Raw genomic sequence first — 15,063 nt, forward strand, 5'->3', positions numbered from 1 at the left:
ACTTAAACATGCAGTCAACCAGCTTGGCTGGATTTGGGCGTCCTCTTGCTCTTTCTACTGAGTCAGAGGGTAGGGAGTTGAATTCTGCCTCTACCTTGATGGCTCTACCACTGTCAACAGCTTAGAGAATGGTCTGTGTATACAACTTGGAAGTCATCTTATGGCTGAGTACACAACATACATTTAAAGCACTTTCTCCTCCAAATAATCCTGGGAACTTGTGAAGGGTGCTGGGAATTGTTGCCCTGCAAGGGATAAACTACAGTTCCCAGGATTCTGGGGTGGGGTAGGGTGGGGAATGTGCTTTAAATATATGGTATGTACACAGCCTATGCTAAATGTTTTGAGAGTCGATGCTATTGTTTGCAAAGGAAAGAAAACATAATTGTTACTTGTAATTGCCTTTTGAGGGGGGATGAGGAGCAGTTCATCAAGATATTAGCATAATTTTTGTACTGTATTGTCTCCCAAGGCATGAAACAAAAGCGATAAAGAATGGAAAATTATTCTCATTGTGAAAATAGTTTCAAACACATCTGCTGGGTAACAATACACATTGTATAGAGGTTTCCTGTGCATATCCGGATTTGTTCAGTATCACACAACTGTGCCAAATACAAACTTCATTTACTATTTTATTTTCTGACTGAGAAACTCTCCTGGAGCTTGAAAAATAGATGGGGGCTACCTAGTTTGTAGATGGGGTTCCTAGTTTGTGATTTCATGAGCTTCCTTGACGTTACATGCATGACATAGCATAGAAGATGGATTGGGGAAAGCCGGGTTCAGCTCAGTTGGATACAAAGCTCTCTGACCACCCAGAACGAACTGTGCTGTCTGTTACTTTTTCAACATGGGACTTTCCTTCCCATTGACACTAGATGTGACCTAACGGGAGTTCTGCGATAACAACTCCCAATCATTCCACCTGTTTCCGATGTTCAGCCTGTGAGTGTGCTGCTCATGTAGCACAAGAGACAAGATTTGGCAGGCCGATGGAAGCTCCCAAGTGTTGTTGAATCCTTTTTGGGGTGAGGGGGATTGAGCTAAAAGCAAAGAAATGAAAGTCTGGAGAAAGCTCCAGTGCTTCTGGTTCTGTGGCATCAATGTGGCTTCTAAAAGCATCCTAGCAGCAGACATTCCATCAGGCTACAGCAACGGGAGAGATGAGACAGCAGGGCCCATTCTGTCGCCACTGCTGAAATACTAGATCCATCAGGCTCTTTCTGTTCTCCTGCCATCTACCAGTAGCTATTCCATCAGGCTACAGCAGAAAGAGAGAGGGGAGATCAGAGCCTACTCCATCAGCTCTACCAAAAAGGCAACTCCATCAAGCTCATTCCTGTCATCTAGCAGTAGACATTCCATCAGGCTCCTGCAGCCGTTTCTCCTTCAGTCCTTTCTTATACCATCATCAGAAGTCCATAATAAGAACTTTGTAACTTTTTAGAAATGGTTCCTGGATTTGCTTATATTCCTCTTCCCTTCTCAACCCCTTCAGCTTTTTGTTGGTGTGTTTTTTAGATTGCTATCCTGAGGTCAGAGAACTGATTTGTTTGTTACTGGTCTTATAAAAGTTGCTCTGGGAGGCTTTTTGGTGGTGAAAAAGAAAAAGCTTTAAATAAGTGAATAACAAATAAAACTTGGAGTTTTCCGTCAGCCATTAGTTATTATTATACTACAGGTATATTGTTATTTTTCTGGGGAAGGAGCAAACTTCTGTGAAGTAGCACACTGGGCAATTTTTCACCGGAAATATAAGATTTGACTTGTGAAGTGGGAAGGGAGAGAGGAAAGCTTCTAAGTGTCTAGATTATTACTTTGGCTTAAAATAGACACAGTATTAAAAGACATTGTGAGATTTTACTCCCAGCCCATTGCATAATCCAGCAGGAAATTATCTCCCAAAAATCCTGATAGAAGTGAATGGCGTAAGAACGCAAGAGCCTTGCTGGATCAGGCCAGAGGCCCATCTAGTCCAACATCCTGTTCTCACAGTGACCAACAAGATGCCTATGGGGACATCTACAAGCAGGATTCCTGCATTGCAGGGGGTTGGACTAGATAACCATTGGGGGTCCCTTCCAAGTCTCTGATTCTATGACAACTCTCTCTCCACTTGTGATCATTATTATTTATTAAAATTTCATTCGTCTGAAGATCAGAGGGTGGTTTACAGCATAAAAACACAAAATGAGAACACAAAATACAGAACGAACCAACCAATAACCTTCCCCTCCCCCCTTGGCGCAAACACATTTAAAAGGCTATAGATAGTTCAATCAACCAAAGGCCTGGGTATAAAGGAAAGGTTTTGTCTGGTGCCTAAAGATATGTTACAAAGGTGCCAGATGAGCTCATTCCACAAATGGGGAGCCACCACAGAAAAGGCCTATTTTGTGTTGCCATCTTCTGGACCTCTTGTGGAGGGGGCACATGAAAAAGGACCTCAGATTATGATTGCAGGTTCCAGGTTGGTTAATATGAGGAGAGGCGCCACCAGGAGTTCAAATTTGGCCTGCAATATCATTTCCACCTCTTCCCTCCCATTCCTTTTTCCTAATGCATGCTGTCTGGGAAGCCTTTTTGTCTGAAGAGTTGGGGCACAAATGGTTTGAATAAATAAGCAAGCCCCCCTCCACTCCCTGACGTCAGGGGTGCCGCTTCTGAGTCGCGCTCGCTGATGAGCACAGCCGCAGAGTAGAACCCTGGAGGTTTCCTTGCATTAACTCTCTTAATCCCCTCAATCCAAATGGCCTGTTCTTGGAAACTGTAATCCCAGGAAAGGATTTGCTTCTGCTTCCGTGTCATAAATATCAACTTAAGGGAACACATTTCTTTTACTTTCAGAACAGGGTGAAATAAGAAGCAGCTTCCAATGGGGATTCCCAACCTCTAAAGCTGCTTGTAAATTCCAGCAGATAAATGAAAGCCTAGCTAGACCTTAATCCGGAGACATAGATAAAGAGCATGCAAGAGACTGCATGAGTTTCTTTGGTTGCTCCAAACAATACAGAGCTGAGATGGGGAACCTGCAGCCTGCAGCCCCCCCGTCTCATTTCGCGTGGCCCTTGGTATAATTCGTCTTGCCGAACACTGAAGCCACTCTTTCTTTCTGGACTGCCACTCTGGGAATCTCTGAGAGTCATCTAGTCCAACCCCCTGCAATGCAGGAATCTTTTGCCTAACTTGGGGCTCGAACCCACGACCCTGAGATTTAAGAGTCCCATGCTCTACCGAGTGAGCTATCCCAGACTTCCTCTTCTACCTCGTGTGTGCTTGTGTCAGAGAGAGAGCAGGGATGCAGTGGAACAAAGAGGCAGGGGAATCTATGCAATCCTGCAGCTAAGCAGGAGTGGAGAATCTTCCGGGGGCCACATGCCAGTTGTGGGCAGGGCCAGGGTCCAAAGTGGAAGGAGCAAGGAATGTAACTTCTATATTTATATAGTAGGCTAGTTTCTAAACACACACACTCGCCTCTCTACCATTCTCCATCCAAGCAGGCCAGAAGTTCAAGGATGCATTTCAGCCAGGCAAAAACTCTTGAGATTTGTAGTAGGGCAAGCACTGAGTGTGGCCTGGGGAGAGAGACCCAGATAGTTTGGCTGGGGGGGGGGCTGCATTCAGCACAGCAGCGTAGCAACCCCCTGCCAACCCCAATGCACAGCCACACTAAAGACTCCTGTGCCGCTCTACGATCCCCAAATGCCCAGTGCGGATCACCACCACCCTCCCCCTGGCTCCCTACACTACTGATTCAGCACCTGGGCCTGCAGTTCTCAATCTCTGTTGCAAACTATGCTCACCTTTGGCTCTGGTTCTTTCCGCCATTGGCCCCAGCTCCATTCCCCGTTGACTGCGACTCCAATTGACTTTTCTCCTGGGTCAAGAGCCCTACATAAGAAAAAGGTTCCTAGGCCTGGCAGAGGTGGATAAACCATGATGGGATCATTGTAGGAAGGGATCTATCTTACCTATCTATGGGATGCATCTATCCAAACCTCACTTGTAAATAAGAATAAGAATAATATCACCTTTGACATGTGTTCCAAGGCGACATACAAATTATAATGAAAGCATAAAAGCTAAAAACAATACCAAACAGGCACCTGTGGAAGGGGCCTGTTCATTCCACTGGGAAAGCTTGCTGGCTGTTGCTCTGACATTTGTCTCATTTTTGCGTCATCTTCTATTTTGTAGAGGAAAAGGACAAGATTCATTGCCTTGGATTTCCTAACCGAATGGCTATACAAGTAAGTTACTTAACCTTTGAAATATTAAACCAGGAGCAGCCAACCTGGTTCTATACAGATTTTGCTGCAGTACAGCTTTAAAGAGATAGCTCCAGCCAACTTGGTCAAACATCAAGGCCAAAATCCAACAAAATCTGGAGGGCACCATGTTGGCCGTCTCCATATTAAACGTTCCTAATTTCCCCCCTGTTGTTTGTGAACCATTTTGAGACCCATGTGTTTGATTTCCTTTACTAACGGTGCCTTTTTAACCTCATGGCGGCCCGATCAGCCACAACCCAAAGAGGAAAGACGAACCGTTTGTTGAGTTCTTCGAGATCCCTTTTGTGAAGGAGTGGCTAAAGGACCAGTAAGTATCATCCAGGAATGAAATACAGTATGCCTGCCCCCCTCCCCCCTCCCCGCCTGCTCATCCTGCCCCCTATCTGGCAAACCTCAGGATAGAGCTCAGTCAAATTGTCCCCTTTTCAATTGCCTTTATTATTCATGTGTAACAAAGACTCTCTGACATGCATGCTAATTTGGTAGCCACCTTGTTCCAAGGCATTTTTGTCCGTGGTTAATTTGCACAGAAATTGAAAGGCAGAATGCTGAAGGATTCATTATTCCTGAACCCGGGAGAGGAGGGGGTCTTTAAATTGCCTGCCTATTGTTCTGATTATTGTTATACGAATGAACAAATATTGTTTACTGGCGCAACAGTTTGACAACACATCTTTTTTTTGGGGGGGGGGGGATTCTGTTGATTCAAAGGGTTCCTTCAGAGTGGGGCCAAATGCGTTTCCACTGTAGCACTTTTGCAACTGTGATAGGATAAGCAAGACCTGCTGGGAAGCCACTTTACACAGACAGTTTGCCACGTTGAGTTGAGCAGCCTCTCCATGTGGATGCAAGCCACAAAGCTACCTACATGGGTGATGGCATGTGAATCGGGCGGCAGTGTCACCAATGTGTTTGCTGCCCTGGGCTCCTTTGGGAGAAATAGCAGGATATCATTTTAAGGAACAAACAAGTAAGTAAGTAAGTAAGTAAGTAAGTAAGTAAGTAAGTAAGTAAGTAAATAAGGTGGTCCCTCCAGTAAATTAATAGAAGGAGACCAGGGTGCTTCAGAAACACTGGGTGCGTGGTGAGTTGTAATAGGAGGAGCATTGCTTACTATTAAGCTATTCTAGAGCCTAGCTCAAAGTCACCTGCTGCTTTGCAAGTGTATGAAAGGAAATAGCCTTCATTTCTGCATTTGTGTGGTTTCCTGTGCCATCTGCCCACGGCCAGCTGGCACATGGGCATTTGACTGGGGTTACAAGAGCCCTTCAGTTTGTTTGCATTATGAAGTATCTCAAAACACCCTCTTATTGAGCTTTTCATCCTCCGCTATTGACCCTCAGAATTCTCAAAAGTTTCTCAGGGGTTTTAACTCCTGCTTCTGTCCATCTGTCTGTCGATCCATCCGATGGCTTCTTTGTTCTACTAATAAATTGCAGAATTGCACATAGCAATTTTTCTCTGGAGGCTAACATGCATGCCAAGTGTACGTGGAACAACATTCCTCCCCCCCACACCTTTTCTCCTTTTCATATTCTAATTGACCTAAGTCTGCTAGTCTCAGCTGTCTTTACAGTTGACATCACTCAGTTCTCAGCTGGCCCTATAGGGCTAATTTAGCAGGGGTGAGTGCTTTCTTTCTCTCTCTACAAAGCTCTGTGCTTCTACAGGCTTTGCAATGTTTCAAGCGGCCTGCCCCGGCCCCGGTTTTCACCATAAGCATTTATTTTAAGCGTCCCCCTGCTCTGTGCCTGGCTACACCGCTCTCATCTTAGCTCGAGCTCGAGGAGAGGGATGGCTTTTGAGCACTGGAGAGAATTGCTCTTCTCCATAGCGTTTCAAAGAAATGGCGGGAGGAGAGTTTGTGTGAAAAAGCAGCTGGGCCGTTTGTAAAGGAGACTTCCGCATTCATGGAACAGCTTGTTTGGAAGATGCTGGAGTGTTGGGAAATATGGGACAGATAAAAGAGAAGAATTAATTGCACAGTGCATAGTTAAAACTATGGGATTATTTGCTCCCACGGAAGCAACCCTCAGCGTGGTTGGCCACTGTAAAAACAGTTTCTTCGCTAAACTGTGTGCTGTATTGTAAGGAAACATTGCAGCTGAGCTTGGGCGATCAGCAGCCACTCAGAAGGGAGTCTGAACCACTCAGCACAGTGAAGGGGAGGCCCTAACACCTGAAGAGAGGCCAAACTGAGATACAAGGAAGTCATTTGGAAAACTTTGAAAATACCTGCCTTTTCTTCAGTGAGCTCAGAGGGTATAGATAGTTCTTTCCTCATTCTGTCCTTTCAAGTACCCTGTGAGGTTGTCTGGCCTGAGCACTGGTGCTTGACCCAAGGCATGCCATTTTGCTGAGCATCTCACGTTTCAGAAAGCGCAGATAAGGTTGGTTCACTGTTCATTGTGAACTGAATTGAGTTTCTCCCCCATCGCTAGCCTGAAGCAGCTGCCTCACACTGCCTAATGGCAGGGCTGGCCCTGAGGCCATTTCACCACCAGAGATCTGATTATGGGCCTGCAAATAACAGAGAAGCGAAAAGGAAGGACAAGTAGCAGCAGCAGACAGGGATTCTGGGGAATTCCAACAAATGGAAAAGGAGTGGGAAATGTCGATATTTGCTTATTTGTCCAATATCCAGGACAGAAATCAGTCAGGTGAATGCAGTCAGTATTCACTGTTGTTGTTGTTGCTTTCAGTCTGCAATTGATATGTAATTGATTATTTTTTGGGGGGCATTGCATTTGCATCTCACATTCTTTGCACTGAAAAAAAATGGCATGGAACAACATAATGACAACATAACTTACACACTTTATGTAATCAATTACACAACTTACATAATTCACCATAGCAGATAGTGAGATGGCTAAAGTACTTTTTGGCGGAAGATGAACTGCAGTGGAATGGAAGCACTGCTGTGTGTGATGAGTACAGGGTGGGATGGAAAAGGATGCCTTCTCACATCCTTCAAGACAATCTCTTCCCTTTTTCCTTGTTCTTCACATCTCTCGTCTGTTCTTGCCACCTCCTCTCCCCCCTGGCGAGCACAGTTTTTGTTTCCCAGCTGAATGAACAAAGCTGTGAATCTATTGCTTTTGGTGACCACTTTGGTTACATGTTATTTTCCGCTCCCCTGCCTTGTGTCTGTTTCCAGTTTCATGACTTTAAAAAATTGCACACACAAAATGTAAAGCCCTTTTAGGCAACCCCCCCCCCCCTTCTTGTATGTCAGTAAAACACTTAACAGATCCTCTCTCCCACCATGCTGGAAATAACAACAGGAAGACATTGCTTCCTGCATTTGAAGCCTGTGTAAAAATCCAGATGAGCTCCTGCAACCACCATTCCAAACATCCACCCCCACTCCTCCTCCTGCACCACCCTGTATCAGAAGAGATGCTGCATGCAGCAAGCTTCCTCTCTTTCTAAATACACTGGAACAAGAATCACTGCAGGGGCTAAACTATTAGATTGTCAGACACAGTGAATGTCAAAATCTGCCCAGCACGTTTGGCCTAGATTAATGCCTGCGTTCTCCATGTGCGAATCCATACTCCAGCAGAAAAGAGAAAGAAGCAACTATTCCATTCTGAAATGGTTTGACTGAAGCCTTCATTTTTTTATATATATATATATTTTTTTGGAAAAGGCACAACAGAATTAAATACTGTAAGAATTGCCGTGCTTCATTGGGCCAACAGTCTGCCTTGGCCAGGGATGGGGAAACTGGTGGCCGTCCCAGGTGTTGTTTGGCTCCAACCCCATCAGCCCTTGCTGGCACAGCCAGTAGTCAGGTATGATGGGAGTTGTAGTCTGACAGCTTCTGGGAGGGGCACGGATATCTCATTATGGTGTTCTGCCTTTGGAAGAAGTTGCCCATATGTTGCGGGGAAGCTCAGAAGCTGGGCAAGATAGTGATCTCCATCCCGGTTGTTTGCCCCCAATGTCTAGTGGTCAGAGGTATACTGTCTCCAAACACGGAGTTCCATTTTGCAATTACAAGCGGGGCCTGCAGCAAAATGTTGCAGTGTGGAGTGCTCCCATTTAGTGTGCCAGCCAGATACGTCCATTCCTCCTCCTCAATAGTCAGTATTCTGTGCCTACTCTCAGTCCTCATTTGGCCGTTTTTAGAGTTCCGCCCTCGGCTTTTATGGATTCCTCCCTGAAAGATTTTCTGCCCTTTTATCCATCTTTTGGTTCCTCCAAGTTTACTGATACCCCAGAACCCTCATGCCTCCTTCCCAGAGCTGGGCACCTCCTTACCTGCTTGGGGAAGGCCCACCTGAGGGCAGGGAAGGGGATGCCAAATTTTGGCCTCGCACAGGGTGCTATAGTGCCCAAGTCTGCCACTGCTCTTGTGCCTCTCCAAATGCATCTCCTGAGGGACAGTGACTTGGGCTGCTGCAGATGAAGTAGCAATTGATAGAAATCAGGGATCTCCAATAGGAAAAATCTTCACACAACGTTTCAGGTCTGCTATGGAGCAGCAAGGCTCAAACCTCCTAGGTTCCTATTCTTGTAAGCTCTCTTGATGGAGCAGAGGGAAAGTCAGCTGGAACCTGCTGCTAAACTCCTTGCTTCAAGTCATATGCATATGCATATCTTTGTGTGGCACCATCACCCCAACTCTTTTTGACTCCAGGACAGGAGCCGTTGTAATTATAGAGTGGAAATAAGTGAAGATATCTAAGTGTGTGCTGACTTCAGAGTTCCATGTAACTAACCTGCCAAACGAAGGATCAACTTTAGGAACCAGATTTGTGGTACGACGTTGGACTGTTGGGCTGAGATAGCATCGTCTGGCCCAACCTGGCTTTATATGCTACTCGAACCTTTGCCAACCTGCTGCCCTCCTGATCTTTTCAATGACAACTCCCAGCAGCCCCAGCCAGCATGGCCACTGGGATCAAGAGAATTCAAACAGAAGAAGATAGAAGGCTCCCTGCACACTGACATCAAGTTGACGTTGATTTATGCACCGCAAATTTGGACAGATAATCGAGGATCCTCCCTGGCGCCCTTTCAGATATAGTGTTTGACCCACCCTTTCTCAAAGTGGTGTGGATTTTGCTGGACAACAGAGAATGATCTGTGAAAATCTGCTTGGGGGCATATTTCAAGAACTGTCAGATCTCGAGGACTTCAGATTTCAACCACATACATTAACAGGGAGAATTTCATCAGCCTCTGCCTTAAAAGAAAACAGGCATTTCATGGGTTAATCCATTACTTATTGCTGACAGTGTTCATATGCAGCATTGGAGACCAAGTGACATAAATTAACATCTCATCTTAGACACAAGAGTAGTTATTTCCTTCTGGGTGATGGTGATGGTGATGGTAAATAAATAGCCCTTAATTACTTTTTCCGCCTGTGCTTCCATTTTGGTATTTAGATGGGAGCACATACAAAAGCTTTAAATGTAAGGTAAACTCCTTCCTCAATGTGCTACAGCTGCCCCTTGCTGTAGCCTGCCCTATAATAGCAATATCCACTTCCAGCAAGCAGCCATTTATCTCCTCATGCAGAGGTGGGAAGTACCATACAGAACAGTACCTTTTTTTCCTTTCCTTGGAAAGTCCTATTTCTATGACTAATAGATATCTTAAGTCAGCAAATTTTGTCGTTTGTGGCACCAACTTCATTCGCTTGAAAGCAGGGACGTTGGGGAGTTCCATCAGAAATGGGCGCAGAAATTGCTGCAATTCACATGTTCATCTGAGGTCAGCAACAGAAATTGTGCAAGTGAAGACAAGTGGTATTGGTGGTCACTGTTTTTTCATTCTGCAACATTACACACATAATTGCATTATTTTCTGCATTGTTTTTATTCTGTTGATATTGTTTATTTTTTTCAATTTATATCTTGCCCTTCTTCCTGAAGAAACTGAGAGCAGCAAACGCATCAATAATAATAATAATAATAATAATAATAATAATAATAATAATAATCTTTTTAAAGCATTGTAAAAACAGTTGAAAATATTCTAAAAACAGTTAAAAACCTCTTAACCTGTGATCTCAGAGTTGCCAGGAGTGTTTTGATGTTTTTCTTTCACTGAAACACATTTACATTTGTGACATAATTCATTACATTAGTTTGGGTCAGAGAGAGAGGGGGGGAGAGAGGGAGAAATAACATAGATTTTAGCATAAACTGAACTGTAGCAGAGTGGAAACAGCGCTGGTTACGTGTGGAAGACAGGACAGAATGAAAGTCGCTGCTCCCTACACCCCTGCTTGTTTGCCAGCAGTTCTCTTCCTTTCTTGCCTTTTAATAACATATGAGTCACATGTCTGGGATTGCAACAGGGACAAAAAATAGCCACCCCTCTGGGCTCTGACGGAGGGCACTGCTAATGCAAATAAGGATAATCTGTAATATAGGATCATAGGAGTATTGAATTGGAAGCTTTTTTTTAAGGTGGAAGTTCCAATTGTGAATTTACCAAGTCACACCTTGTATTAAAGTACTGGGAAGCTATGCTATTTCTGAGCCGAAATCTTCCTTGTACAAGCAAAGTGTTTATGTTTCAGATATTGTGTATAGATTGGCATTCACAGGATAGCTGTTAATTTCAAAATCAACGGAGTTGTCAGCTCTGATTCCTCCTGGAGTGTCACAGCTGTCTCCTGCCACAAATAACTTGTTCCTTCTTCCCCAGTTCACTCTTGATGGGCTATTGCCTCTGCTCATATTCTATTTTTATTTGACCTGAAGCCAATTACTAATACTCCTGGAGACAAAAATGGACCTGGCGTGCCTTCTGCTCCCGGCCTGCTGAAATGATTGATATCTCTAGGAGACTTCCACCCTTCCCCCCCCCTTGAATATTAGCCCTCCCTCCACCTTTGCCTTGATTTATACATTGCCTTTTCTACTTTAGTCCTGGATCAGTTCTCTGACAGCTCCTCATGATTTAAAAATGAAGCCTGTGGAACTGGGGCCAGAGCTAATTTTCCAAGGTTAGAAAGGGTGATCTTGTGTTTCCCTGAAAGAAGATATAAACGTTTGTAATAGATGAAGGAGAGAGCCATTGTCGGAGGGCTTCATTGGGGTGCTGGCGGACTTTTTGAGGACATAAAAGGGGGCACTTTGGAAAACCGTATGAAGTTGAGAGCACTGGGAAGCATGATTGTTGTTTACATCCTGGTATTCCAGGTGTGGGGAACCTTTGGCGCTTCAGATGTTGCTGAACTACAACTCCCATCGGCCCCATCAAGCATGGGCAATGGCCAGGGATGAAGGGAGTTGTAGTTCAGCAACATCTCAAGAGCCATAGGTTGTCCAAACCTACACTATTCCACGCCCCATAAGGTTGGTTAAAAATATGACTGAATTTATCCATGATGGATGCGGGAGCCAAGCTGATGTGGCATGTACTGGCAAGTCAGGGCTGGGGTGGGGAGACGGGTGGAGTGGATGCGACCCATCTGTGCCCATCAGGTACTCTGTGCCCCATCAAGATAGGTTGGAGGTTAGGCAGGGCGAGTTGCTGTGGTCCAGAAACTTTCCATTGCCCTTACTGGGAGACCTCTGTGTCATGGGGTGGGCTTTGAGGACATGTAGTGGAGATGCTGCTGATGTACCACCCATTCAGCCTCCCTGGCTGATTGACCTAGGAGGCTACAGGCATGGTGTTGGAGAACCCAGGACAATTGCCTTGAGTGACGTCACACTATTCATGCAGAGGCTGTTCTCACTGGGCCATGTCAAGAGCTTCATTGCCTCCATGACCATGACAACTGTGGGGCTCTCTTCAGTTTGCAAGACAGTTGCTTGCCTCTGTACTTTGTTGTGACAGCTCCAGACAAGGTCGAGCATGCTGTCCATTCTTGGGAGCAGTTGAGCTTTTGAGGCCTGAAGACGTAGTCATGTTGCTTGCAGCCATTCGATTTACCACATGCCCTCTCAATACTTGCTTTTCATGACTAGTTTGAAAATGTCCAGGAGGCTGTTTGTTGCCTTAATGGGTCCTAAGTCTACTAAACACATTTTTGGATGAGAGGCTGGGGCTTGTGGCACTTAAAGAGGCAATAGGGTGTCCACTCCTTGAAAAAGCCCTCCCTGGATTTGGAGGATTAGGATAACTACTAAAGGTAAAGGTGAATTCCAGTCAAAGGTTAATTTCAGTCAAAGGTGACTATGGGGGTATGGTGCTCATCTCGCTTTCAGGCCAAGGGAGCCGGCGTTTGTCCAGACAGTTTTCTAGGTTATGTGGCCAGCATGAATAAACCACTTCTGGTGCAAATGAACTCTGTGATGGAACCCAGAGCGCATGGAAATGCCATTTACCTTCCAGCTGCAGTGGTACCTATTTATCTACTTGAAATGGTGTTGCTTTCAAATTGCTAGGTTGGCAGAAGCTAGGACAGAGCAACGGGAGCTCACCATCGTCATGCGGATTTGAACCGCCGACCTTCAAATTGGCAAGCCCAAGAGGCCCAGTGGTTTAGACCACAGTGCCACCTGCGTCCCTACAGGATAACTACTGCCTGGTCACAAATACCCCTTTTTGAGTATAGTGCTTGAGAGAATGGCAAATCCATTCCAGTTCGAGTTTGGTCCTGGGTATGGGACTGAATTGGCCTTGGTTTTCTTAATGGATGACTTTTACCAGCTGGACTGACTTGGTTAATTTGTATTGGAAGGCAGTGGTTCCACTCCTACCTACAGGATCATTCTGAGAGATGTGGCATTGGTGACTATACCTCACCTCAGCCACATGTCTGTTATTTTTTGGGGTACCACAAGGAGCCATTTTGTTCCCAGTTCCATTTCCGTCTATTTGAAACCACCGTGAGCAGTCATTAGGAGACTTGGAGTCTGGTGTCCTTAGTTTGACAGTGACCTTCCTTTTACCCAAGGTGTGATTTTGATTTTTTTTTTTATTAAAAAAAACATTTGTTTCAGTCCTAGGCCACCAATTCCGCTGTCCCTGCTGTTAACGGAGGAAGAAGCAGGCAACATAATTCAGTCATTCTGGAGAGGTTATCGGGTAAGAGTCATCTATAATTATTTTGTTTGATGTTGAATCTGTGCGACTGCGGAGGCCCTGGGGAAAACCCCTTACATAAATTCTAAGTAGCAGGTGCTATAAATAGCCACGAAGACCCTGATGGTTGGCTTGTGTTTGCATAGAAGCTGTCTCGTGCTGACGATCTTATCGGAGGGGGCAAGCTGCTGTGCTTTTATAAAAAAATAAAAAAATATTAACCCGCAACAGAGAAGTTCAGAGATGAAATGGGCTTCATCAGGGTGCGAAAAGCTTCCTTGCTCTAACTTCCATTTTTTATCATCCCTTTTTTTTCTGGTGGCAAGAAGATGTCTGGAAAAAATCCCCAAGTCTCATGTCTGAGCATGTGAATCTGCGCAGAGGAGGGCAGAGGAGGGAGGGATCCACTGAGGCAAGAGAAAAGAAATAAATGAAGGAACGGGATGCTGAGCTGTTCAGGAGGAAAAAACAAAGAGGGGCGAGGAAGAAGGATTATAGGCCTGTGTGCGGGGTGTGCTCAGGCTCGCCTTAATGCCAGAATATTGGCTTTATGGGTCCCTGACGTTGCTCAACTATAGTAGAGCAGTAGCTCCATCGTGGTGACCAGGTCGCTTCTCTGCCTCTGCATACAGATTGAGGAGGGATGAGAGAGCTGTTGAGGCACAAAATAAATGTCTGTCTTTGTGGAAAAGAAGTCAGGAGCGCTTGGGGGAATGGCCTGGGGCACACCCTTGAGCAACAAGCACCACCTTATCGCTGAGGTCTTGCCGCTGGAGGGTCCATGCTGTTCTTTGAGGTGAGGTAACAATGTGGGAGCCCCATGTGTCCCTCTGCCACAAAAGCAGCCCCTCACCTCCACATTTCCCTCTCCTCTAAAGGTGGTGAGTGGTAGGCTCCTTGCGAAGCAACAAAAACATGTTCCCACCCTTGCAGAGACAGCTCTCCAGCCCCTCCTCGGCCTGGGTGCAGAAGCAGTTTGTATTTTTTAAGTAACGTTTTGTTGTTAATCTAAAAAAATAATTTTACTTTTTTTGTTTGCTGCATGAAAATAATGCCCCTTTAGGATTATGTGCACGATAAATGTTCACCTTAAAAATATTCCCTGTGTTCACAGCCTAATGGTATGCGCTGTGTGTGCCTACGAAAAGGCTAGATGGGGAACAAACTAAGGAAACTAGGAACTAACTAGGAGCACAGGCTTCCTCATGCCACATGTTCACGATATGTGTGTGGTTTGTGGGGCATTTCTAAAATTAATGTGCATGGTAACATGTCCTCAGTGATATTGCCGTGCATCTTGAGGTACTCACCTGGGGGAAAAACCCAGAGAAGGCATAAGAATATTTCATTGTCTGTCAATTTTTGTATTCAGTGGTTCTTGCTCTGCTGTATAGCTCTGTGATCCTCTCCACAGGATCAGCTCATTATGGAGTCATTTTGGTAAGCTACCTTTAGTCAGATATGGCTGAATCTGTGCTCTTTTATCTGAAAGCAGCTCTACATTGACCAGGCTCTGATACAGGTTATCTTTAATATTTCTTCTTATGAGCAATAATAATGCTGCTGTCAAATGTGCATTGCATTAATTATATTAGGAAGTTTCAGCTGCCTGCTGAGGGCCTTTTTTGGCACAATTCTTTGCTCATAAAATTGCTCAGATTCAATCCAACCTGGCTATGCGAGATGGGAACCTGTGTCACAGGCTTCAAGAGTAGTCGCTTGTAGCAGCTGCATGGATTGGTTTCAGCCTAGTTTCCCTCAAAGT

At 45.1% G+C, this 15,063-nt stretch overlaps 1 protein-coding gene across 2 annotated transcripts in view; it reads left to right on the forward strand.

The window, feature by feature from the left end:
* Window positions 1–15,063, forward strand: part of IQCK (IQ motif containing K) — a 31,060-nt gene that overhangs the window by 5,798 nt on the left and 10,199 nt on the right. Inside the window, exons 5-7 of one of the 2 annotated variants that reach the window (XM_033167904.1) lie at window positions 4,201–4,253; window positions 4,525–4,602; window positions 13,217–13,301. In XM_033167904.1, the coding sequence (XP_033023795.1) occupies window positions 4,201–4,253; window positions 4,525–4,602; window positions 13,217–13,301 (216 nt within the window). The remainder of the gene's footprint in view (window positions 1–4,200; window positions 4,254–4,524; window positions 4,603–13,216; window positions 13,302–15,063) is intronic. The other variant, XM_033167905.1, reaches the window with a different exon arrangement.

The sequence above is a fragment of the Lacerta agilis genome, chromosome 13, assembly GCF_009819535.1.
Source record: "Lacerta agilis isolate rLacAgi1 chromosome 13, rLacAgi1.pri, whole genome shotgun sequence".
Lineage (NCBI taxonomy): Eukaryota > Metazoa > Chordata > Lepidosauria > Squamata > Lacertidae > Lacerta > Lacerta agilis.